General features: G+C 45.2%; 1 protein-coding gene across 1 annotated transcript; it reads right to left on the bottom strand.

The window, feature by feature from the left end:
• Positions 1-9,615: 9,615 nt before the first annotated feature.
• On the bottom strand, positions 9,616-24,020 carry GDF6 (growth differentiation factor 6). Its single transcript, XM_037892245.2, has 2 exons — positions 23,565-24,020; positions 9,616-11,388 (listed from the first exon to the last, which is right to left on the bottom strand). Exons 1-2 carry the CDS (start codon positions 23,914-23,916, stop codon positions 10,490-10,492), a joined length of 1,251 nt encoding a protein of 416 aa, XP_037748173.1. The 5' UTR covers positions 23,917-24,020; the 3' UTR covers positions 9,616-10,489.
• Between the last annotated feature and the right edge of the window lie 208 nt (positions 24,021-24,228).

Here is a 24,228-nt window from a genome sequence, read left to right as displayed (position 1 = left end):
ATTTACTCAGCTTTATTTCACTGTCTTTTGTGTGTGTGTGTGTTTGGCTTGATGACAGATATTTGCTGTTGGATCTCTGTGACTGAGCTGTGATTGGTCAGATAAGTCATATGAAATTGTTTCTTTTCCCTGATTAGTTGGAAGTGAAATCACTTTTAGCATAGACACCTGCATGTAGTATATTTAAAATGTGGCTCCCATTAATACTTACACATGCAACTTTGGCATTAGCTTTCTGCACATCCATGTCTGTTGAACTCAAATATTGCAATATTCACAGCTAGCAAACACAAAAGGGGCAGGAACATGGTTACAGTGAATTCATTACAAATTTCAAATGACTAGTCAGAGAAAACATTTTGCATTATTCACCCCACTACACATTAGACAATGTCTCTCTTTGTGTAAATGTTCTAATAAGATCCTTTATAAATATTCATTATTGTTATGATATTGCTTACAGTGAGATACATTGCAGGATATCAGTGACAGAGAAATACCAACAGTTTCTTCAAAGAAATCTCACAGTATAGAACCATCTGACTCTGCCCCGCCAAGTCACAAACATATTTCTCCAACCTCTGCTTTCTACTGCTTCTTTGAATATGTGGAAACAATGGAACAATTGCACCATGCAAGCTATTTCAAGTTAGGTCAAATAATTGCCATGACAGTATGCAGGAAAAGCCAATGTACCCAATGCATTAGTATTTTATTTATTAATTGATATGCACAGTCAATGTGTGCTTGCCCTGAGGAATTTATGGTCTACGGCCTCGATCCTGCAATTGTTTCCACCTGAGCGGATCCATGTGGCCACATGCAACTTTGAAATTTGCTTTCTGCAACATGGGCCTCAATAGGTCAACGCACTGTTCTGGTTGTAGATCAGAACTCCTAACCATGGAGTTATTTAAAAGAATGCTTTTAATTCCAAAAATACCTAAGTTTCCATTCATTCAAAAAGTTTCACAATTTCTTTTATTTGTTTTTTTTAATCTAAATGTTTTTCAAAACAAATTGAAAATTTTTAGTTTGTTTTTAAAAAATTGTTTCAAATGTTTGGGTTTTTTCCTCTCTTTCTTGCGCTTTTTTACTTTGTCCAGAGGAAAAAAACCTGGGGAGGGAAGAGTTAAGAAGTGAGGGAAAGTGGGATTTTTGTCTCACCATGTTGCATTAAAATTTCCCCAAAAAACTCTGCCTTTTTTCATTTGAAGTTTTGTCAAAAGTGAATTTCAACAATGCCATTTTTTTCCACAAAATTTGTTCTTATCAAAACCGCATTTTTTTCAAAATTTTTTTTCAAAGTAAGACATTTTGACCAGTTCTACCTAAAACCACAGATACTGAAAAGACAAAGTGCATTGGGAAACCAAGTCTTTTTAACTTGTGAGGTTATGATTTTTTTATCATCTCCATCATTTTCCCAGCGTGATGCTGGGGGGGAGGAATCTGATTGACATGAGCTAATGTTGTCCGGCCTCTTGAACAAAATGCATTTTTAGTAGTGATTTGAATGAGGAGAGATGTGGGGACTGGCGCATGGGGAATGAAGGGTCCGTCTATGCGTGAGGTTAGTATGAAGAAAGGCACAAAACTGGGAGTGGGAGAGGAAATAAAGAGGTTGAGAAGGCTGATGTCATTGGCAGAGCAAAGGAGAATGCAGTAAGAAACAATATGCAAGATGCAGACAGGGCAGGAGCTGTCAGGAGCTTTGAAGGCCAGGAAGAGAAGTTTAATATTGCTACAATATGGAAGCAAGAGCAAGGGGAGGGAGTAGAAGGGGAAACTGACATGGTCTGAGCAATGTAGCAGCTGCCCTTTGGCTGGAGTGGAGCAACACTGTAATTTGGGGGAGGAAAGAGGAGGTCATCTGGCAGGTGACGGTGAGGGTATGGAAAGACATGGATCACATTATGTCAGCACCTTACAATTGTTTTATTATTTCAAAGCAGTCAGAAGAAGGGAGTTACTCATGAGTCTGACCACGAGATATTTAGCAACCCATAGAAGAACCCATAGAAGAAATCTCATGCACAGCCTACCTCTGACTGGCATAAGTCATAGGATGATGATTAATACAGCCTAAGGCACATAACAGCTCACATCTAAAGGAGACCACTTTCTTGTTGGGATATCTCTCCTGTTCATGTGGGGCCCATACAGGCACAGTGCAGGGAAGGCAGTAAGCAGCCTCCCCCACCTGACATGGCCCATCTAAGAGCCAGCCAAGATCGCAGCTCCTACACTCAGAACGGCACTGGGCTGCTACCCAAATGCTCCCCACAGATAGCACAGCATCCCAAATGGGCTGGGCAGCAGGTGGAGCATGGCTCTGTGCTCTTCCCCTAGACCAGCCAGCAGAGTCATAGGGCAGGGGAGGTGTATGCTGAACAAGTCAGTTTATGCCTTCCCCCAGGTCTTGAGGAGCTCTGGGAGACATCCTGCTTCGCTGAGGCCCGCCACTCTGCCCACAAGAGCGGGCTATGCTGCAGGCACAATCTGTCCCTTCAGCAATCAGCTCTTCTTTTCTGCTATCAGCAGCAGATACAAGAGCTGTGATCACCAGCCCGAAGACTTTGCTTAAGCTTACAGCACACTCAGCGCACGATCTGTCTGACCTGTGAACATGTGTTTTAGGGTATAGCATTAACAGCAAAGGCTTTTCTCCCTGTGTCCTGCAGTTGATGCCAAAGGGGTGCTTAATTTTGAACAGTGCTGTGAGAACAATGAGCTATGCTTAATCATTAAGTAATTCTAAACACCAGAAATCACCTGCCTCTTACATCCTCTCCCTATTCTAGAAGTCTACCAGAATTCAGACCAGACACTTGGCTTTCCAAATTGATGGCAGGTATCCAGTTGGAGAAATGTGGTTACCTTTGAATTATGGCCTTTGCGTCATACCATATCCTGTTTCATTACATCATATTTTATCCCATCAGCACAGAACTTGATGCTGCACCAAGCAATGAGCTTTGAAAGTGAATTTTTGCACAGCTGCACACAAAACAAGAAATCTCTAGGTATAATGGGTAAGAACTGCTATGCCTATATACCATGGGAAGACTTGATGTAATACAGTCTGAGAGGTTCGTAATCAATGACAAGTGAAACCTTATGTTGACATTAGGATACACAGATAAAGCAGATTTCCATGCTCAAACTCATGATAATATCCTGAGAGTGAAGAGAGTTGGACAAAGAGATGGGTGTATAAACAGATACAAAACTGTAAAAATCATGGTGTGTAACAGCACATTGTTCAGATTTTGTTCCTGGTACTGTAACTCTTTTAAGTATGGTAGAAGCCTGCTGTTGAGAGGGCAGTGCAACACTTGATCAATACAAGAAGGATAAACGTTTCAGCAATTCTTAATACTGTACTACTGAGCAATATGGAAAAGGTCAGCAAGCTTTCATATGCCATAAAGATGGTTCCTCTGCAACCACTTTAATAGACTAACCACTAGGACTGGTTAATAGTGGGTTGGGGGAAATGCCGTTTAAAAAAACTGCTGAAATTTTTTTGTTGTTCTTCATTAAAATTTCTAAATTTTCAAATTGTTCAGAGCAACTCTACAAGCCACATACTGACCACACCTGTTTTATCTCCTAATGGCACTAACCTTCTCCAAGGAAGCTCATTTCTTTTTAGGGGGAGGTTGGAAGTCAAATCAAAAGTCAGCTATACTTCCAAAGGCCCTGAATGCTAAACACCTCCGCTTTCTTTTCTCACTCCCTTCCAAAACATTGCAGCCAGATCTGCTTTATGTTACTCAGCTCTACAGCCTGTTATGTCAGTGATAACTTTGCTTTCATTGTTTTGCAGCAGACCACACACTTTGGCAGAGTTCAGGTACATCTTGGTTAGGAGGGCAGGGGGACCCTGGTCTAAAAGAATGAGAAGGGACAATGACTGAACAGTACTTAACTGGGGTAATAAAATGTCAGTCCTTATTAATGAACATAATTTTGAATCTTCTTTGTGTTAGATATTGCCAAGATGTAATAGGAAGATATTTTAAAGAATTCCAGTTCTAGCTGACAATGTTAACTTACTTTACACCAAAACAGAACAGGGGATGTAACATTTAAGTGGCCATGACATACCTGATACTGGAGCTGGTCTGGTAATGAAACAAATGGATTTGTGAATGAATTCATTAATAAACAACGCAAATTCAATTCAGTGCTGTTCCGAGGGCTATACTGAAACAAATCTGTGACATGATCCACACAGAGTTTGCAGGATCTGGACTACAGGTTGTAAGCAGGGACCATGTTTTCCTATGTGTTTGTACATTGCCTATCACAATAGGGCCCCAATTTCACCAGGAGTATATGGGCACTAGCACAGTACAAATAATAAATAAAACAACTGAACCAATTAATTTATAATCATTCATACCAGAAAAAAAATGTACAATACTTTGAAAAGTATCACAGATGTACCATATTTGTGGAATCAACTGCAGCAAACAAACAGTATCCTGCATAGCATATTCACTGCCAGGCTTGGATTATTAGTTTTGTAACTTATTAGATACTTGATATCAATGTCAGCAAATGATCAAAGTCTGGAGGCTTCATTAAAAGTCATCAGATTAGCATAATATCATTTGTACTGTGGTGGCACCAAGAGACCCAATCCAAAATCAGGGCTGTATTGTGCAGTACAAAGAATCCTTGCCCTGAAGCGCTTAATAGCTAAATAGATGAAAGGAAGTACTGTTATCCCCATTTTACAGACGGGGAACTGAGACAGGGAGAGTTTAAGGTCTTTAGGGCCTAATGATGCAAACAGGTGCCTATGGAATTGTCAAAAGACCTCTGCACTGAACTCCCATTGCAATCAGTGTCACTAGGTGCCTAGCTACACCTTTAGGTGCCTTAAGAACTTTAAAAATCTAGCCCTATGTGATTTGACCAAGGTCACATACAGCTGGAAATTGAAACTAGACTGAGAACGGAAACCAAATATCCCGAGTTCCCACCCAGAGCCCAAACCACAATCATTCCTCTCCCTTCTTTTGTTTTAGTATTTTTTCTGTAAGACTAAACATACTGAAATTCCTCAGAGACTAAAAAATGATGGATTCTTAATTAACTGCTCAGAGACTGGTTTTGCAGGGTGAAAATGCTCCTCAGGGTCCTTTCATGACCTAGGGTCAGAGGTCATGGAGTCTGTAGCTAGCCCAATAAAAGCGTGGAAACAGCTTTTAGGATATCTGTCTAGGAAGCTGAGCTGGATAAAAGTTCCCCAAACTGTTTTTAGATGTCCTGCTTCCAGGGAATGTGTTTTCATCATACAAATTAAAGTACTTGGGAGAACCATTTCCAACACTCAGGCAATATTTAGGGTGAGCAGACGTCCCGATATTATCATGACTGTCTTGATATTAGGGGCTTTGTCTTACATAGGCAACTCTACCCCCACCCCTGAAAATAAAGGCTCCCCATTTTTCACTCTGGCTATCTGGTCACCCTAGCAATATTGTATGCTAAAAGAATGCCATATTTTAAATGAACCTATCAAATTGATCAGGGAAGGGTGCAGACCAGCTGTTCCCTCTGTCATCTGACAGAGGGGCCAAGGATGGAGGCAGGGGAGGGAGAGGTGTGGTGCCAAATCTCCTCCCTCATAGTAAAAGAACAGTTGGAATGTATTAGTGCTTATAATTGCTTTTACATTATAAAGAAATAGGGACCACAGATATTTTGAAATACAATATTAATGAGAGACTCCTACAATAAATGAGTATATTCCACACAACATGCTTATCTTCTTATCACTATACCGCAGCACCAGGGCCTATGTGCAATTAAATAAATTAGACTTTATTGAAATCCACTTTGTGTTGCCTAAGTTCTGTACCATTAATCCCCAAGTATAAATGTAGGTTATTCAAACCTCTCAAACTCCTGAGGCCTTAAGTGGGCTTTTAAGACACAAAATGAGAGGCATAATAATAATACAATAAAATACTAATTAATAATAATAATAAATGCGAAATTTCACACTACCTGTGGTCAATTTGATAGCCTAAATAACATTTGGCCTAGTTCTGATCTCAGTTACATCAGTGTAAAACCCAACTATTCCACTGCTTTCAATAGACTTATACCTAACTGGTATAAGCATAAGGAAGAGAAAAATTGGGCCTATTGCCTACAGGCTTAATATCTTGATTCAGCTTTTCTGATGTAAACCACTTCCAACAATAAAAATGAATTCCCAGCAGGTCTGTGTGGGAGGGAGATAAAACTGGATCTAAAATGAGAAACATCCCTTGTAAGGCAAGAAAGTGTTTTGCAAGGTTTAAGAGTGTGATCCTCCACGTGTTTAAGCCTCTGTACACTTCTATTATACAAATACCTCAGGTTTAAATGCGCTGTTACATAGCTAAGAATGAAAGGAGTTTCATTTTTTACAATGCTATTATACAATCAGTGTTTGATGAGTTGTCTAACATTTGCTAGTAACTGTTTCCACAGCCTAATAGATCCTGCTCCCTCTTCTGGCCAGAAATGTAATAAAGAAATCATTGTCTCCTTCTAACTATGCTTTTGAACATGGGGAGTTGAATATAGGAAAGAAAGTCCTTTGGCAGCACTCAGAGATATACTTCCATTCAATTATCGCATTAGGGTTCATTTTCTCTGTACTAAGGGCTTTCAGGATTCATGTTAAAGAGCCCAGAAAACATCCACCAACAATCTCTGTCCAGCTCACTAGTTAATACTTTTTTTTTTAGAAGGAGGAGAGGAGGGGAGAATAAACCTTGCTGTATTTTTGCACCTCCCCTCTTTGCCTTCTCAATTTCACACAAAATTAAAGGGACACTGCAGAACTAAAAAAGGAAATAAGCAGAAATGCGGTTTATTGGCAATAGGGGACTTGCCAAAATGTGCCCAGAACATGTCATATGAACTACGGCATCCAAAACAGATGCATAAAAAGAATGAAAAAGTGGAGGTGGAGGGGGGATTTAGGACAAGGTGATAAGGTTCTGAATAATTACTCTATTACTTCTAACCAGCCTCCACAATGTCATTTCTGAGACATTCCAGCAAATGCAGCATGCATGTTTACAATTAAGTTGCACCTAAATACTTTATATAAAGGGTAATACTATAAGCAAAATCTTTCTTATAATAAAGAGGTTAAGATGATTAGCATTGAAAAGTATACTGTATTTTTTTAGTTGGAACAATAACTGTCTGTACAGCTGCTATTTTGTTTGCTAGTTAGACAGTAACAATTGAAAGAGAAATAACTCATCATTTAAAAACTTTTGGAATGTGCTCTTTTTGTAGAATTTCAAGTTTGCATACAATAGTCATTTTGAGTTCATGGTGTCCTATTCCTTGCTCCTTTTTGGGTACAGACACTGTTATATCCATTTAAGATACAGATTTTTTTTTCCACTTTGCCTTCCTTCAAGCCTATAGTAGAAGACTGATCCACAGTAAAACACTCTTAAAAGAAAACTGTAGTAATTTAGCTCAAAGAGCAATCAAAGTTCACACGGGAAGGAACACCTCCACCTCTTGCCATATACAATCAGTGAACTGTATTTTGAAACTAACCTCTCATATTAAGGATCCTATTTCGGAATCTAATATTAGCAGGAAGCATGTTTAAACATTAAACATTAATATTCTCTTGAGATGAAAGCATATTACAGCAGGACTCTTCTATTGGGCTTCTACCCTACTGGTGTCAAAAACTATGGGCCCAATCCTGCAATCTTTTATTCAAGCACATTTCCAAATGAATGCAAGTTTGCCTGAGTAAAATCTGTCGAGTAAGTCCTGTGATCAGATAGAAATGCCTCCTTCCATGAAAAGAACCTTGTTTGCAAATACATTTCACAGTTTCTACAAGGTGAGAAGTTCTTTCAACTCCTGTGCATAGATTTAAGTTTTCTTTGAAAGGAATCATGCTAAATGCACAGTGGGCTACTGCTGTTGTCTGAACACCATGTCATAATAAGAGATTGGAATTTTTCTCTTATTGAAACAGTTACTCAGTGAATAGCTCTTCATTATCTAAGAGATAACCAGGAAAAAATTTAATAAATATTTTACCCATTGCATCAAAAATAAATATCATTTATAAAACATCCAGTACTTATGCTTCTCATCATAATACAGTGTATAGAAATGTGTCCAATACAGATGATATTTACAAATGTTCGTCTGAATCTTTCCATTTAATGCATTCTTCCAGTTACATTAAAGTTATATAAAATCATAATGTAGCTTCTCTCATAATAATACCAACAATGTATATTAAAGGTAAAACTAAAACTCTTATGAGAATACAGAAGGGTTTCAAGTAGGAAGAATGGCTTTGAATATTATATTTTAAGTGGTGTTTATTGGAACTTAACACTACATCATTTTAGAATTGCAGCCAATGTTTGAGAGGAATTTGTTATTACTTAACCAAACAAGAGAACATATAAAAGCAAGCTGACTTTTTGAAAAAAAAAAGTTTAATAATACAGTAATAGTTGTAGTATCGTCCAGTAAAAGTGTACTGTAAAAATGTTCTGAATATTAATTTACCTCAGATAATTTTAGAGTTGTAAATACTTGTATTATAGTGAGGTAGACAGTAAAAAAAATCTCCATTATTAACACAGAATTTAAATCTTGCAATAATATTTTAAGGAAATGATATCTTTAAGGAAGAATGAAATATTTGATTAATGCTTAACTCTGTACAACTCAAATATAAACTTTAAAAAATATTAGAAATTATAACATTTTGAGTGCATATAATGTTTTGTACATTTAAAAAAGAAATGCATGTTGTTCACCTCCATTTTGCACTTTTCAGTCTGTTTAAATAAACAAATATTTACAGCTTTAATATGAACAACAAGTGCATCCAAAGCAAAATGTGCATTTTAAATTATTGCTCCTGGTCGAGTCTTTTTATTATTATTAGCGTTTTATATTATTAATTAATTATTATTATTATTATTCTCATCATCTTTTTTCACCTGTTTGAAGCTTTGTGAAACCAGATAAGCTAACAGCACTAGAATTCGTGGGGGACGTCTAAACCTGTAAACATACAAGTTAAAAATAAAACCAAAAAGGGTTAGGCATGCTGAGAAGTGCACTTTCCTTGGGTAAAGCCGTGTTTCAGACTAAAGGTGGGAAGGAAACAAAAATCTTTATAAATGCTTTTTCCAGCACCATATTTCCATATAATACTGTTGCAGGTTGATACGGAATTTGTTAATTGAATAGTTTCATGCTTTTTCTTAAAATTTAAAGGAGCTTCCATTCCAAATCACTCCCATTTGTGTTTTCTGTAACACTTTGCTCTTTTCACAGTTTTTCATTACTAAGCCTTAAAATATAACCGAACTGGTAATTACAATCTGGAACAATGTTTTTGGGGGAGGGGGCCGTAGGCTATTTCTGGCTGGTAATTTTGCAGGAATGTGAAAGAGAGAGGGCAGAAACGAAATAACCCTTCTTAGGGAAACTTCAGAGGCAGGAGTCATTCTGCTCTCTGGCTTTGATTGTTTTTATACTTGGTAAATTGCCTTTACCCTTAAAGCAGATATAGATCATCAGATAATTCTAAGGGGAAAGTCCTTGGAACCAAAACTTTATTGGGGACTTTTTTTTTTTTTTTTTTGCCTCTTCTGCTTGCTAGTTCCATTACTCCCCTCATGCCAACCCATGAAAAGTGTCGTGCCTGTTCCTTTCCCTTAATCTTAAACGGGCTCAGTTTGAACAGGTGCCTGTCGCTGCATCTTGTATACACTGGGGAGAAACATCAACGGAGAAGGCGCAGCAAAATAATCCTTCTCTCTCCAGACTTGACTCCCACAACCGGATCTGGAGAGCGCTGGTTCCCATCACATCTGAAGAAAGCTTTTGCAAAAGTGTCCCCCTCTTTCCGCCCCCTCCCACTTTCCTGCCTCCATTTCCACCCAGTTCTTTGAAGGAAGAGGTGGGCTTGAATCTCCTTGTGTGCAAAGCAGGATCTGGCAGGTGGACTACTCAGTGCCAGCTTTCTCCTGAAAACTGAGCAGCCCCAGCTTGTTGGGTGAGGGGTCCACGGGGCTGGCTGGGTCAGGCACGGAGAAGGCAGTTAAAGCCCACGTTCTCCTCTGTACTGTGGAGCTTCGCCAGAGGGGAAAGGGTTGGTTGGTGGCTGGTTTTAACGCTGGTTTCCAATGTGTCGAGAGCAGGGATACAGAGGAGACGGATACACAAACTATTCCTCACCCATTCAAGCCTATCAAGTATGCGGATCACGCCGGCCGATGCAGACGCGCCTCAGATCCTTGACTGTTTTCCAGGAGCACCCAACATGTGAGAATTCCCGTCCGGTCCCGTCCAATAGGTGAAGTGTCCGGGACCTCAGACTCGACCGGCCCTCTCCTGTCCTTTGAGTTCATTTATAGCTCCAACCCGCCTCGATCTCCCCCGGGGAGACCGGCAAAGCAGCCTGCTACCTGCAACCGCAGGACTCCACCACCATGTCTTCGTACTGCTTGTACACCACGTTGTTGCCCGCGTCTATGTAGAGGATGCTGATGGGGGTCAGCTTGGTGGGCACGCAGCAGCTGGGGGGCGTGGAGCTGGGGTCCATGGAGTTCATGAGGGTCTGGATGATGGCGTGGTTGGTGGGCTCCAGGTGGGATCTCAGCGGGAAGTCGCACACCCCTTCGCAGTGGTAGGCTTCGTACTCCAGCGGGGCGATAATCCAGTCGTCCCAGCCCAGCTCCTTAAAGTTCACGTGCAGGGGCTTTTTGCTGCACCTGAGCCGGGACTTCTTGCCATGCCTTTTGCCATGGCGGCTGGCGAAGGCGGTCCGCCGCTTCCGCCGCGTCTTGAACTGCTGCTGGGTCTCCTGCGGCACGCGCCGCGGCGAGCCCGGCTCCTCCCGCGGCGAGCCCCGCTCCTCGCGCAGCTCGGCGAACAGGTTCTTGCGCGGGGACCTGGTGAACACCACGAGCAGGGCCTTCTCCTGCTGCGCCCGGCCTCGCCGCCCGAAGCCCAGGCCCCGGAGGTCCGCCAGCGGCTGCTGCCCCCGGCCCCCCGGGGCCCGCAGCTCCAGGCAGAGCTGCTTCCAGGGCCGCTGCTGCTGCAGCCCCTGCCACACGTCAAACACCTCCCAGCCGGCCGGGGGAGCCTCCCGCGGGTCCAGCGTCCGGGCGTCCAGGAGCCGGGGGGAGAGGCAGGGGAAGAGCTGCATGGAGGACAGGCCCGGCGGGGGCTGGGGGAGGCGGTGGCCGGGGGCTTTGCGAAAGAGCCGCAGCTCCGCTCCCACCAGCTCTTCTTTGTCTGAGAGGGTCGATACATCAAACAAATACTTCTGTCTCCTGAGCGGGGCGGGCGAGAGATCGTCTGCAAGATAACACATAATTACAGTCAGTTTCACGCCGGGGGACCTTCCCGCGGCCGCGGGGAGACAGGGCAGGCAGCCTGGGCTCACTCCTCCAGCGGCCCTGCCTGCCCCGAAACCGCCCCCCGGCCCCGGCCCCGGCCCCGGCCCGGAGAGCCAGGCGCCCTCTCCCAGGGAAGGGAGAGGACCGGTGCCGGCGACTCTCCGCGGGGCTTCTCCTTCCATGGCTGGGGAGGAGGGAGGCAGGGTCGCTGGGGGGTTAGATGAGTCGCTGGCCCTAGCGTGTTTCCACTGTGGGCACTGGGTGTCTCTAAAAGGGAGCCCGTGGTTTAGTGGCAGGATCGGCACACAGCGAGAATCGCCTCGCTCCGCGTCCACACTGGCTCCCGGGACCGGGCGTGTTCTGACAGCCCGCGCTCCAGGGACATTTCCTCACCCCGTCTGCCCTGCTGTCCTCTGCGGCTAGAGTCCGGTGGGGGAGGGGAAGGGGCTATTTTATTCCGCTCCGAGAGAGAAACCTGGACTTCTTTTTTGACACATTTGTGTACGAAGTACAGCACGAAAAGCAAACCAGATTCCCCCGAGCTGCTTTCCAATAAAATGTTTACAACCCAGCAAATACAAAAATTCCCAAAGCCCCTGGGTCTCCCCAGAAGCTAGTAAAGTTTGTGTATATTTCAATAGTAAAAGTGTCATTGGAGCCAGCGCTCAGCAGCCCCTCGCAGCATTTCCAAGCTCAGCTTGCACCAGAGGTAGAAATGGAGACTAAAGAAATATACAACCCCTGTTATTTGTTGATTTCAGAGGTCATTGCTATTTCTAATCAGTGTATTTCACAACCGAAGGTCCAGCTGAAAAGTCTGGGAGGGGGGAGCCAGCTGAGGCGTGGGGGAACAGCCGGATGATTTATGGAAGCCAAGACCTCCAGACTTGCCAAATCGATGTAAAAATCAATATGGCTTGACATACAGGAACTCAAAAGTCACTCTCCATTGGCTGCTTTTTTCCCCAAAAATGCAGCCAATAGGTACTGTGTGAAATTCAGCTGGAATCGCATTGCCTAACCGGGACACAGTGCCCAGGCAATATTCCTCGAGAGATCGCGGCTCTTTCCTAATAGAGCCTTCTCTGCAAACCTGCGCAGAACCAGGATTTCCTAACAAACCCCTGGGAAGAGGTTAGGGACCCGGTGGAAGCCCGCCTGGGTGGCTGTAGCGAAGTACACTTTTACCGGGTTTCCATCCCTCTAGAAAATGTTTCTGGGGAGCTTTCCACCTTTATTCAGGGCAGGGTTATGTTTTCCCGGGGGGAAGGCAAACATCGGTTTTCTTTCCTTAGAAATGTGTATGAGTCATTGATAAACATGGATCGGTCCTGGAAATCAATTATACATTTCCTTGTGTGAGGAAGATAAAAGATAATTAAGACAGCGGTGAAAGGGTTAATTCTTTTAAAATAAAATAGGTGAAATGATTTTACCAAAGCAGGTGACAAAATGATTGTATGAAGATGGATTAATCCTGGGTAAAGCACTTGGGATTCTAGCCTGCGGCCACTGAGATCACGGGCAAATCTCCCCTTGACTTCAGTGGAAATCGGACCAGCGCCTTTTAAAAGTGAAATTCCCATTGCTGATTAATTTCAAGCGGGTGGCCAGAGTTCTTCATAAAGAAGAGCACCAGGGAATTTGGAATGAGGCCTACAAAACCTCCAAGTGAGACTCCTGTAACCTAGTTTCAACCGAGGAAGGAATATTCCTTTTCCATAATGAAGATTAACTAGAACTAATTAATTCAAACTGCAGTTGGGTCTTCTGAAGAGCAGCAGCAGCTCAGGGATACCTAGACACAGCCCCGACGGAGATACAAACCGACTTCAGTGGGAATTACACATTTATTAACAACCATAGAGCCTACAAAAACAAGGTGACAACGACAGCTGTTAAAACAATCTGTTTAAAATAAAAGTGAAATATAGCAAGTGCTGCCTAGCTTCATTCTAATGACCTTAAAGTGCTGTTGGGAGCGCTCCATTGAGAGAAGTGAGCAGGATTCGGCCTGTCACGGCAACGTTTACACGCGTTTTATCAGCCCTCCAGCTGGAACAAGGCAAAATGTTGTGTCCGCCCGGCTTGTGCTTCAGAAACAAGTTCGGAATGGGGCCATAGTTCTTTATGGTTTCATTTGTCTCTCTGTTGTTTTTCACACTGGGCCTGATCCACACACCCCTTCCCCACTCCCTCGTTCCTAATACACCCAAATCTCCTCTGTTGACTTCGGGGGAGGGTTCGGAGTGCACAAGGACTTCAGGATGGGGTGAATAATTCAAGAAAGTGAAGCTCTCACACAACACTCACCCAGCCAGGACCGTGTGTCAGCTTCACGAGTTTTTCCTCCACTTTATGTGCTGAGCATGGGTCTGAGATGCGGGGTAAGTTTCAGGAAAAGATGGACATTCCAACAGCAAGAATGTGGATGGTTCGAACAATGTCCTTCTTGCTTCGTCACATTTCACTTTCACTATCCAGAGCCCTAAATTCATGCTGCAGCCAGAGCCAGGGCTACATTATTTTCCTCGGTGCAATTTGAAAGCGTAGTTGATCCTTCTCGTAAATGGCTGTCTAGAACCTAAGGCGCGTACAGCAAGCTCAGCGGCAGCCCCATTCCTTCATTATTCTCTTATTCATTATTCTGTAAACCAACATTCAGATGGGGCAGGGGGTGGCAGGGTGATCTGAGCTATAGGCTTTTGAATAGCTCGCTCCTCCTAGGGGGCCAGGTTAAACGCAGCGTTGGCTGCTGACCCTGCGCTCTGTGAGCGGCCAGGAGCTGAATAGTGTCCGAGGCAGGACTAGGAAAGTAGGAGCTCCATTTATTCGCCCGTGGGCGCTCACGCAGTGCTGCTGGGTCTGCTGGGATTAGAGGGGCTGCAGATCTTCTTCCCCATGCCTGTCTGGCACACGCCAATACCTTCCCAACCCCTGCTTACCAGGCGACCAACCCTCTGCCCCTTGTCTTCGGGGCCAGGGGAAAGCTGGGTCTCTCTAGTCCTGCTTGAGGGACGGGGGTCTTGTGCTTGATCTCAAAGGAGATGCCCGTCCACTTTTTCTCTTCCGGGGAATTGCAGCTGAAGCCCAGATGTGTCAGGAGCCCAGCCCGGTGGGACCTTTGAGTCTCGGTGCCTGGATCTGTTTGGTTCCAGATTCCTCGACCCTGGGGTCCCCAGAGTCCTGAGATCCCAGGTTTACCAGTTCTCAGAGTCCCTTCAGAGCCCTAAAATCTTGAGCCTAGCTCCCCGCTTCCCGCTCACAGCTTGTCAGCACGTGTCCCACCCCAGCAGGCTGGTGGCAGGCCGAGAACCGGGACCTGAAATAGAGGTATTCTCCCCCCCCGCCCCCCCACGCCCCTTCCCGGGACCTGTTACCAGGCGGAGATCTAACGGAGGGTGTAGTGCTCCCCGGTCACCCTGCAGGAAGGCGGGAGAAGGGGAAACGCACGGGCAGTCACCTGCTTCATAGAACTAACCCCTTTCTATGGGGCTGTAGCTTTCAGCTGGGGGGGGGGGGGGGTTTGCAGGCCCATTTTTCAACTGAGCTCCGCAAAGAGAATTGTGGGGATCGCCTGAGAGAGGTTTGAAAAGGGGGGAGGGGGCCAAGTCTCCCTTTTCCCACGTGAGGACAAGTGAAAGCAAAGTGTCTCAGATTTCCATCAGCAGGGCTGGACATTTAGTGGCTCCGGAATGTCGCGTGATTTATGCCACCAAGGGGCAAATGTCAAGTGTACTTTTAAATGGCAGTTATACGCACTGAGCAGTAGTGGGGAGGAACATGCGAGATCCCATGTGAGGTTTTAGGGTTGAAAACGGCAACTTGAGGGTTGTAAATTGTCCGAACGCTCCGTGTTTATTCCTGCCGCTAAGGAGATCTCTCAACTCTTCCAGCCACGGGTAGGACGATCTCGGACGTGTGGGTTTCAAACAAGAACAAACCTGTTGCTCCTTTAACTATATTTGAGTCTGAACTGGCTTCATGTCACATGGGACATGCACGTCAGAAAGGGAGAGGAAATGTACCAGGTGGGTAAGAAGATGTCAAAGGACGGCCACATCTCGGCACTACCCGAGGTCCAGAAATTGTTCAGTCAGAAAGCTTTCATCAACTGATAAAATTGCCAGTTCTCCTTATTCCGTCAAAGGGGCCAGGGCACCGGTTATTTCAAATAGGCAGCTTTGAATCCGATCAGATAAACGTTGTTTGCTCACTCTTGTAACCTAATAATTACAGATGAAGACATAATCCTAAACCATATTGGCTTGCTCCCAATGCAAACAGTCAAGAGGGTGGGAAAACCAGAGGAGCGAGGGAAGAGTGCGGGGTGGGGTGGGGGGCATAAAAAAATTCTAGAAATCTGAGAAAGATGGATCCTTTTTTAGAAACTTTCAGTCCATTTGTTTTCCGTTTTAGCGTGCAAAGAGCACAGTAACGGTGAAAACACCCCTTGCTCTCGCTCACCCTTTGTGGTAGGGTCCTACGATGTTTATGGGCTTTGCTTAATTATTTACCTTGAAATCAAAGAGGTGGCTAGGGTGGAATCTGTGTCCTCAGACAACACATTCAAAATCTGCCCCCTCTCAGCTTATTGCTAACCTATTTCCAGAGCTCAACAAATGTGCTGTACTGCTAAAGCGCACAAGTGGCTGTTGGAAACACGGAATTACAGAAAATACCATTGGGAGAAGTCAGCCTCCAGGTACCCTTGTGTTTGGAATTTAAATGTGCATACACCTGAGTGTTATACTATTCTTTCGAATGTCCTTTTTGTTAGTTGTCTAAGTGAAGCTAAAATATTGCGGGGGCAGACGGATCTATCTGGATTGAAGCACGTGGCACTGGTGGGGAAAAGAAACAGCCTGATGTAGACCCTGCCCTTTCAAGTGCGTCCCGGGAAACGAATATGCTGATCGTGTTTTGCCTTGCAGAATTTTGCGTGGGACACCTTCATGTCACTGCTTTCACAGAAGAGTCTGTGGGAGAAATGCCATCTGAGCTGGAGCTGGAAGCGTTCCCTCCTAGGAGCCCTCGTGTTATGTACATTTCCTTTACTTTGTGGTTGTGGTGGTTTTTACCATCTCTAGGGTTAAATTAATTATTTGCACGGGATGTTTCCTTTAACTCCCTGTGTTAAACGACTCCTGCTGCCCGAGTTCACTCTCTAGCAGACAGACCTGAACTCCGAGGAAAGGCTGGGATTAATGAAGGCTACACAAAGTTTCCCTTTTCATGGCAAATCAGGTACTGGGCTTCTCGCCAATTCATCAGGGCTCAAATCTTAACTTTACATCACTACAAATTATACCAAAACCACATTCAAGAAGAATTTTCTCTTTCCCAATTCTCTTTCAAGCCATATTTAAACTCAAAGCAAAAGCACATTTGCAGTTTAAAGACCATTTAAAGACTCTCGTTCAACAATAATCTGAAAGTTAAAACATATATCCTCAGTAATCATGACAGGCTGCGTACACATTGTCTGCACAGTAACAACACTGACAGGTAGTACTTTCTAAGCATGATGTGGGCTATAGAGTAAAGAGGCTAGCTCTCCATGTGTGGCATTTCTCCAGTTTGAATTCCACATCTCTGAGCGCCTTGCACTGGCTTTTTATTACACTGTGTGACTAGGTTTAAACGTTTCATTCGCTCACTATCAGGTAACTGGGAAAGACCACACCTTCCTAGAATCTGTTCCTCATCCTGCCAAAAAGTGAACGAACTCAGGGTGATTATTTAGTGCATATTTTACAGTCAAAATGCCCACAGCTAGCGTGCATTTATTTTCTTGATCATTTTCTTCACTGAATCTATGCCTGAAAATACTGAATACTAAATTTTACATTTTAGCCGTCTCCCTCTGCTATGGCAATTCTGTTCTGGGTTTATCACCAGCCTCTTGCTTGCTCTCTCTCTCTCTCGTTTTCTCTGTAATCCCATGAACAAACTTCAACAAAGTGACAAAACAGACAAATGTACTCTAGCCACCAATCTGAAGTTATAGCCCTGTCAAACTGGACTGGATAATACAGTCCTTATGCAAGACAAATCCAAAGGGAGTTTCGCATGGGTGTTAGTGCCCTTTTATATAACACATTTAACAAAGTTAAAATCGCCCTCACTGCTTCGTAGAAGAGTAGGATACATGCTAAAGCGAAATGGCTTCACTCTCAGAGCAAGTTAAGTGTGGTCCCTCCCTATGTTAGTCTGAATTATTTTCTTACCTAAATATTAATTTAAATAGCCCCCCAAATCCTAAAATATTCCTGTCCCAAAATTATTTGTTTTACAGCTCTTGGATTATTTCTGAAGCTAGAGACACAGAAGAGTAGAAAAACGAGACGAGAAATGTATGTGTGATAAAGACCAGCACTCATTTCAGCAAATTCGGGGCTTAAATATCTGCCCATTCTTTAGCCTACCAGTCAGTAATAAATAAAATGTCCCCCTATAGTTTGGAGACCATCTTTTAGTCATGTGGCCAGGGAACAATCGGAGTTCCCTATTGGCGAGGCTGACTAGCTCCAGAACCTATTGCTAGTTTGTTGCAAAACGCCACAGCAGGGCATGCGAGGAAACAAGCGTTTCCACATCGTCTTTTCTCTCTCTCTCTTTTTTTTTTTTAGGATTAAGAAGTAATGACGAAAGTAGTGAACGCGATGCGGCAGATCGCCTGATTAACGTCCCCTTACAACCCCAGCTCTGCGGCTACTCTTGCTCTTAGTTCGCCAGTGGCAAACAAATCTGTTGCATTCCGAATCTACTCTGAGCGTGGCATGAGGAGACTCGGAATTCTAACGGGCTCGTGTACGTGTAAACTGTCTAAGAGGCAGGCAGGCGTGTGTGGATGGTGAGATTTCGTTCTCGATCTCCCTGATCAGTTCATATTTCATCGCAGGATCCTATGGCATTTTGCTGTGACCCTAGTTTTGCACAACATTATGGGGAAGAGGGCAAGAAAAAGATGGGAGCTTTCTAAACAGCAATAACAATTCTGAAAACAAAGAGCTCGATCCCACAGTTCTTACCAGGGCAAATCTGTCCCGTAGGAAACAAGGGAAGGGTTGGGGAGGGGGGGGGGCGGGAGGGAGGGTAAGGTAAAGATTGTGGGATCGGGTCCAAAATAAGCATTTGGAATTACTTTAGGTATTTGGACTCCTGGATTTCAGTTTGCACTGGCTGATTACTGCACACTGCATAGGGCTTTAAAGAGACTTGGTGTGTAGCATTTAAGATGTACCCGTGCCTTTTTATGAGGTAGCGACTAAGATCAACAGAATGAGGTGGTAAACGGTTTTGTTTGTTGTCCCCGATGAAATGGATGGCTAATGGAGGATTTATAGATCCAAATGCAAGTTGGTTGTTTTGCTTTACCTAAATTAAAAACTCCTAGCCAGTATCCAGAGTAGATGGAGTGATCTTTACAGATACAGCTGTATTATTGCTCCAAAAGACCGGTGTCTTATTAAAAAAAGACACAACAAACAAGGGAGTGTTCTGTGGCAATTGCTTTGCGACTATTTTATAACTTTTCTGTACCCTCCCACTTCTTCCCTCCCAGCTACCGTCCCAACAGCTCCCAGCTCAGTTCCCAGGACTGACAGAAGAAAAACCACATCGCCCAAAGAGAATGTGACAAGAGGAATTGTGGCTGCCCCCCACTCCATCCCCGGGAACAGAAAAGCCTCCACCACCTTCTAGCCCCAAATCTAGTTCCTTTCTCTCGCTCGTGCCTAGTCGCAGGATCTCTTTCGAGACCTTTCTGTCCCTTGTGGTTAACAAAGAGACAAGATGTCCCCCACCCCAGTGGTGGAGGGTACTGCAAGCACACCGCCTTCCAACCTTCTACCACCGCCAGTCCCTCGGCTCTTTCCAAGGCTCTTACCAGGGAAATAAAGCGCAGATTGGAACCTTCTGCAGGCTCCCTCACTTTGGCCGTCTGGTCTGCATTAGTGTTTTTATAAGGGGCTCAAACAAATCGAATACAAGGTCACCAAATAATTAACAGTTGTGAATTCCCTCCTTCCCCATTAAAATACTTCCCTGCTTATATTTCATTTTCCTTTTGCCAACGACAACATTGCCTGGGCAAAGACTCTACACTGATCACACTGCATTGCAGCCCTAGGTCCACCCAGAAACCCGCTGTTTTGCATAAACATGCAGCACAAAATGAACTTCAAGTGGGATTTACATTCCTTTTCTTCTGCCACATGAACAGCCGGGACATTTTCAGATTTTGCACGTGGATTTCCCTCCCCCCGCCCCACAATATAAAAGGGAAACAACACAAAATTACAATCAGATTCCTGTAAACTTCTTAATGAACTATCTTGCACGTGCAACACAAACTGGGGGGAAGGAGACGGTCTGCATCTCTCAAATCCGTTAATAATATTCAGATCTTACTGTGTTTGTTGTGGAGAAACTCCTCCAATGTAATAAGGATCCTCTCTTGTTTGGAACCGACCTAGAAACTTTGCATCCAAAAGGGAAATCTGACATTAACCTAAGGGCCAATTGCCTGCCCCCCCCTCCGCGCCCCCTCGTTATTGCTTGGAAAGGAGCTCTCCCTGACACTGCCTCTGTATATGAACCATTCTGCATTTCTTCCTCTTTCCCAGTTTCCTTGTTGATTTCTCTCTCTCTCGCAGCTCCCTCCTTCTCTTACTTTTCTCCTGCCTAGTTCTCCTTCCTAATTGTCCTGCTTTACTGTGGCGCTCCAATGCTGGGGGTCCTGAGGCCAGAGAGCACCATCTGCGTTTTAATGAGTTACTTCATGTGCCAACAGTAATTTTCCTACATTCAGCTAGGTCCTGTCTGATCTTGCGACCGTAACAAGCGGGGTGGGGTGGCAAAATGAGGCGGGGGGAATCACAGCCTATTCCTCCTTTTCTGAATTATTTTTAACGCTTGAGAATAATACAGGCTAGCGCGGCTTCTTCCCCTATCCAACTGCCCCGAAAGCGATCTCACTCGTTTAGGGGAAGGAAGAAAGCAACGCCAGGAGGGATAATATTTGGAGCTTCGATTTAACCGCTCTCCCCTTCTTAACTCGTTACTGAGAAGATACTGGTGCACTATTTTGGGTGTGCAGTGGACAGATCAGAGGCTATGTTCTTTGGCTGCAATTCCATGCATTCACCCAAGGACACACACACACACACACACACACGAGTAATTGCAGATCATCCAATAAGAAAGTCTCTTACTCCTGTTAACTCTTCTTGAAATTCTCCTCCCAGAGAACAGGTTTGGAAACCGAATTTCTTTATGTGGCCAAAGGATTCTCGACACTCCGCCCCAATTGTTATCCTTATGAACCCCTGCAATTAACAAGGTCATGTGGGCAGACAAGGTATGGCTACCACTGTCTCCTCCAGAATTCCTAGTTAGGTAAATAGCAGCCTATCTAATTGGGTCAATTGGGGGGCTATATTGTCTGTAAATGAATTGACAGAAACTTTTCTGAGCAGGGACTGTTCAGCAGCCGCACAACTCCAGCTCGGCAATTAACTGAGCGAGGAGCCCACAGGGAGGTGGGCAGTAAAAAAGCTACCACTTCAGAGGAACGGAAGTTCTCTTGAAGTTTTTGGTGATGTGCCATTGGCTGGTCCACTTCATTATGGGAGACTAGACAATATTTGATATGTTATGACATGAACACTCAATTAGATCACTGAGTTGAAATACTCCAATCAGCGGCTTGATGCTAAGCAACCCATAGAAGGTCCAGCACAAGGTCACAGCCTGTGACACATCAAATCAAAATCAATGAGGGAAAGTGAGGCTTTTCCTTCATCAAACCGGGACTTCTGTTCGCAAATCACTTCCCCACGGAGTAGAATCCTCCATGCAGCAAGATGAGCTAAATTTGTTAAATTAACTGTCTTTCCTCTGGTGATCAAGAATAAGATGATCTTGAAAGGGGTGTTTTTATGCGGCTTGCAGGGCTCTGCAAACAAGCTGGCAGTACGGAGTGGGGTAATTGTTATGGCGGGGAAAGAAATCTTAATTTCAGAAAGCAACTTAAAAAAATAGACACAACCGGGAAACAAAACTAGCTCTCGGTTTCTGTATTCCTAGAAACCCTATCCGGGACCTGCGGGAGTTTCTCTCTCTCTCTCTCTCACACACACACACACCGAGACGGAGTAGTTACAAAACAAGCAAGCACCAAAAAGCACTACGCCTTCACTGGCGTTTTACTCCGCGTCTAAAATCGTTCAAAGCTCATCCCACGCATCCTATTCCTCAAAGCGATTTCAGAGTGAGCAGACGACTTCGGACGAGCGACGCTTTTCAAATTAACTCTACAGGGGCCAAATGTAACGGGCATAAAAGGAGAAAATGTAGAGTTTGAAAACACATTTGCCGTTAACCCTCCTCACATTTTTCTTCCTTGACCATATGAAAACAAACTGCCTCGAACATTACCGCCTATTGTCCCAGGACCTCTTGGCTGTCTGGACCCCTGGCTCCAGAGTAGCGTGTGAAGCAAGGCGCTTGGACTCGGAGGAACAGCTCAGGTAGGAGATAAAGGATGTCCCTCCGCAGATCAGACAAGAAGAGCTTCGGGGGCAAACAAGTCTCAGCTGCTTTTTGGTTTTGATTGAAGCTGGGGACTAAATAACCAGCTCATATAACTACAAAGGAGCCATGTGGCTTTTTAAAGCTGAGCTTTGTCCGAAAAATCATCAAATATAGGAAGGTAATTTGCTTTTCAGGGCTTTCAACAGCTAATGAACCCCCTGACCCAGCTGAAAGAGCAGCTTGCTCTTTCTATAGGGTCAGAGCTGCAGGCAGGTTGTAGTGAGCAGGTTGGCGGGGTGAGGGGGGGGGGGTCCTAAATAGTTAGGGGGGAAGGGAAGGAATTTACAACCCTCCTTAAGAACTAGTTCATTCCTCTGTCATTAATAGCTCACAAGCCCAGGTAACAAAATGTTTTTACACTCTCTGTCCCAAAGGATCCTCAACTTCACCTTCCCCAGTATAAGAGCTGGCAAAGAATCAGTGGGAGAGGCAGTTCAACAACCTTTAAATGCGAAAAGGGCTGAAGATCTGGGGTGGATCTTTCCCCCCGGCACACAGGTGTAGGGGGAGGAGGGGGTGAGATAAGTGATCGAGAGCAAGGCGGTGTCAGGCTGCCCGTATGGATCGCTAAGGTCCTATCGGCATTTGTTACGTTAACCTGGTGCGGTGGACGAGGTTTACAACACCGGGAGAGAACAGCTGATGTCCGGGCAAAACAAAACACAAAGCAAAAGAGCGAGGAGGTGCAGATCCTGCATCCACTGAAATCCACGAGGGTTTCCCCCGCGGGCTTTAATGGAAGCAGGATCGGGCCCAAAGAAAAGCAGGAGCAAATCAAAGCACCTTTCAATCCTGAGCTGGCTCCCCGCAAAGAGTTTTGCGCCTATCAGGGAACGCTTTGCTATAAGACTTTCCTGGACTTGAAGGGCAGCGTCCATGAACTAGCCGGCACTGCTTTAGAAGAGCCCAATTAAAAGCTGCTTCCTACTCCGAGTGATTTCAAACGGAGCTGGGCTTGTTGCAGGCAATCTTGATAAAAGCAACCCTGATAAGCTAGAGCAGCTTTAGGCAGTAAAGCTTTGCCCTCGGTCGGTTTGAACTTTCTATTTGCCTTACCGTTGAAGCGATAAGAGTGATCCTTTCTTTGCAAGAAGGACATAAAAAGAAGAGCAGTTTTTAAGATTGCGTTTACACTCGAGAGCGCTTGCATCTTTTTAAAATATCTCTTGTGAATTCAGGAGCGATCGTGCATGCCTCACTCATGTAAACCCGTGGTCACTGCAATCCGGATGGAGTTGCTAATCTTTTTGCTACTAAAAAAAAAAAAAAAAAATCCACTATTTAGAATAAGATCCACCTTCCCGATCTTTCGCTCCTTTTTACAGAAAAATCCAAATCAAATATTCTCCAGAGATCGGCTGCAGAGAAACGCAGCCTGGCAAATAAATGATCTACAAACGCGTGGCTGCATTAAGAGCGCTCTGAAGGGCTTACTCGGGATTTGGGCTCAAGGCGCAGGCTCCCTGCTAGGCACACGGGTACCCGGCGGCGGCGGCAGTTTCGGGTGGGTAGAGGGATGCGGCTCTTTGAACTTACCTCGTCCCCTGTCTACAAAACTAGTGATAGTATTGGCGGATTTCGATGACTGAAAAAAGCTGGCATTGATCCCCAGTTTCTCCGCTATGGAGTAGGTCCTGTACAGAGACAGCATGTACTCGTGGGGCTCCGCTCGCTGCCGCGCTTTGCCCCCCGGCTGCGCCTCCTGCGGCAGCCGCGGCTGGTGGCTGGCCAGGGCGGGGATGCCTCTGGGGGACCTGGCCACCTTCGCCTCTCGGCGGCTCCTCGGGCCCTTGGTGGAGGAGCCGATGGAAGCCAGCTGGAAACCGGGTAAATCCCACAGGAAGCTGATGAGGAACACGGCGGAGAGCAGGGCCCGGGCTGCGTTCATAGCGAGCGGCTCCCCGGAGCAGAGCGCACGGAAAGCCCCGGCCGGCGTCGGATCGAGCGAGGGCGGAGTGCAGCCCGAGCTCCAGCGGCCTTGGGTGCTGGGATGAGTGCGAGCGGGCAGAGCCGAGCGGGGACTGTACCACCCCGGGCGCGGCCCCGCCTCCCTCCCTCCCAGCGACACGCCCCTTGCAGCTGAGAGGGGGGAGCGCGGCCTGGGGGACACCGCTCTGGGGGGGCGGGGCCGCTGCCCGCCCGGGGGCGTGGCTGTGCGGGTGAGGGAGAGGCAGGCCGGGGGCAGGCCCCGCCCCCCAGC

Source organism: Chelonia mydas, chromosome 2 (assembly GCF_015237465.2).
Source record: "Chelonia mydas isolate rCheMyd1 chromosome 2, rCheMyd1.pri.v2, whole genome shotgun sequence".
Lineage (NCBI taxonomy): Eukaryota > Metazoa > Chordata > Testudines > Cheloniidae > Chelonia > Chelonia mydas.
This window is presented reverse-complemented; position numbering and strand designations above follow the sequence as displayed.

What these genes read in the sequence shown, in the direction of transcription:
- GDF6 (XM_037892245.2), bottom strand. Translation starts at nt 23,916, where the DNA reads ATGAACGCAGCCCGGGCCCTGCTCTCCGCCGTGTTCCTCATCAGCTTC. An exon ending in TTTTGTAGACAGGGGACGAG is followed by an intron (nt 11,389 to 23,564) that starts GTAAGTTCAAAG and finishes GTTATCTTGCAG; the next exon opens with ACGATCTCTCGCCCGCCCCG.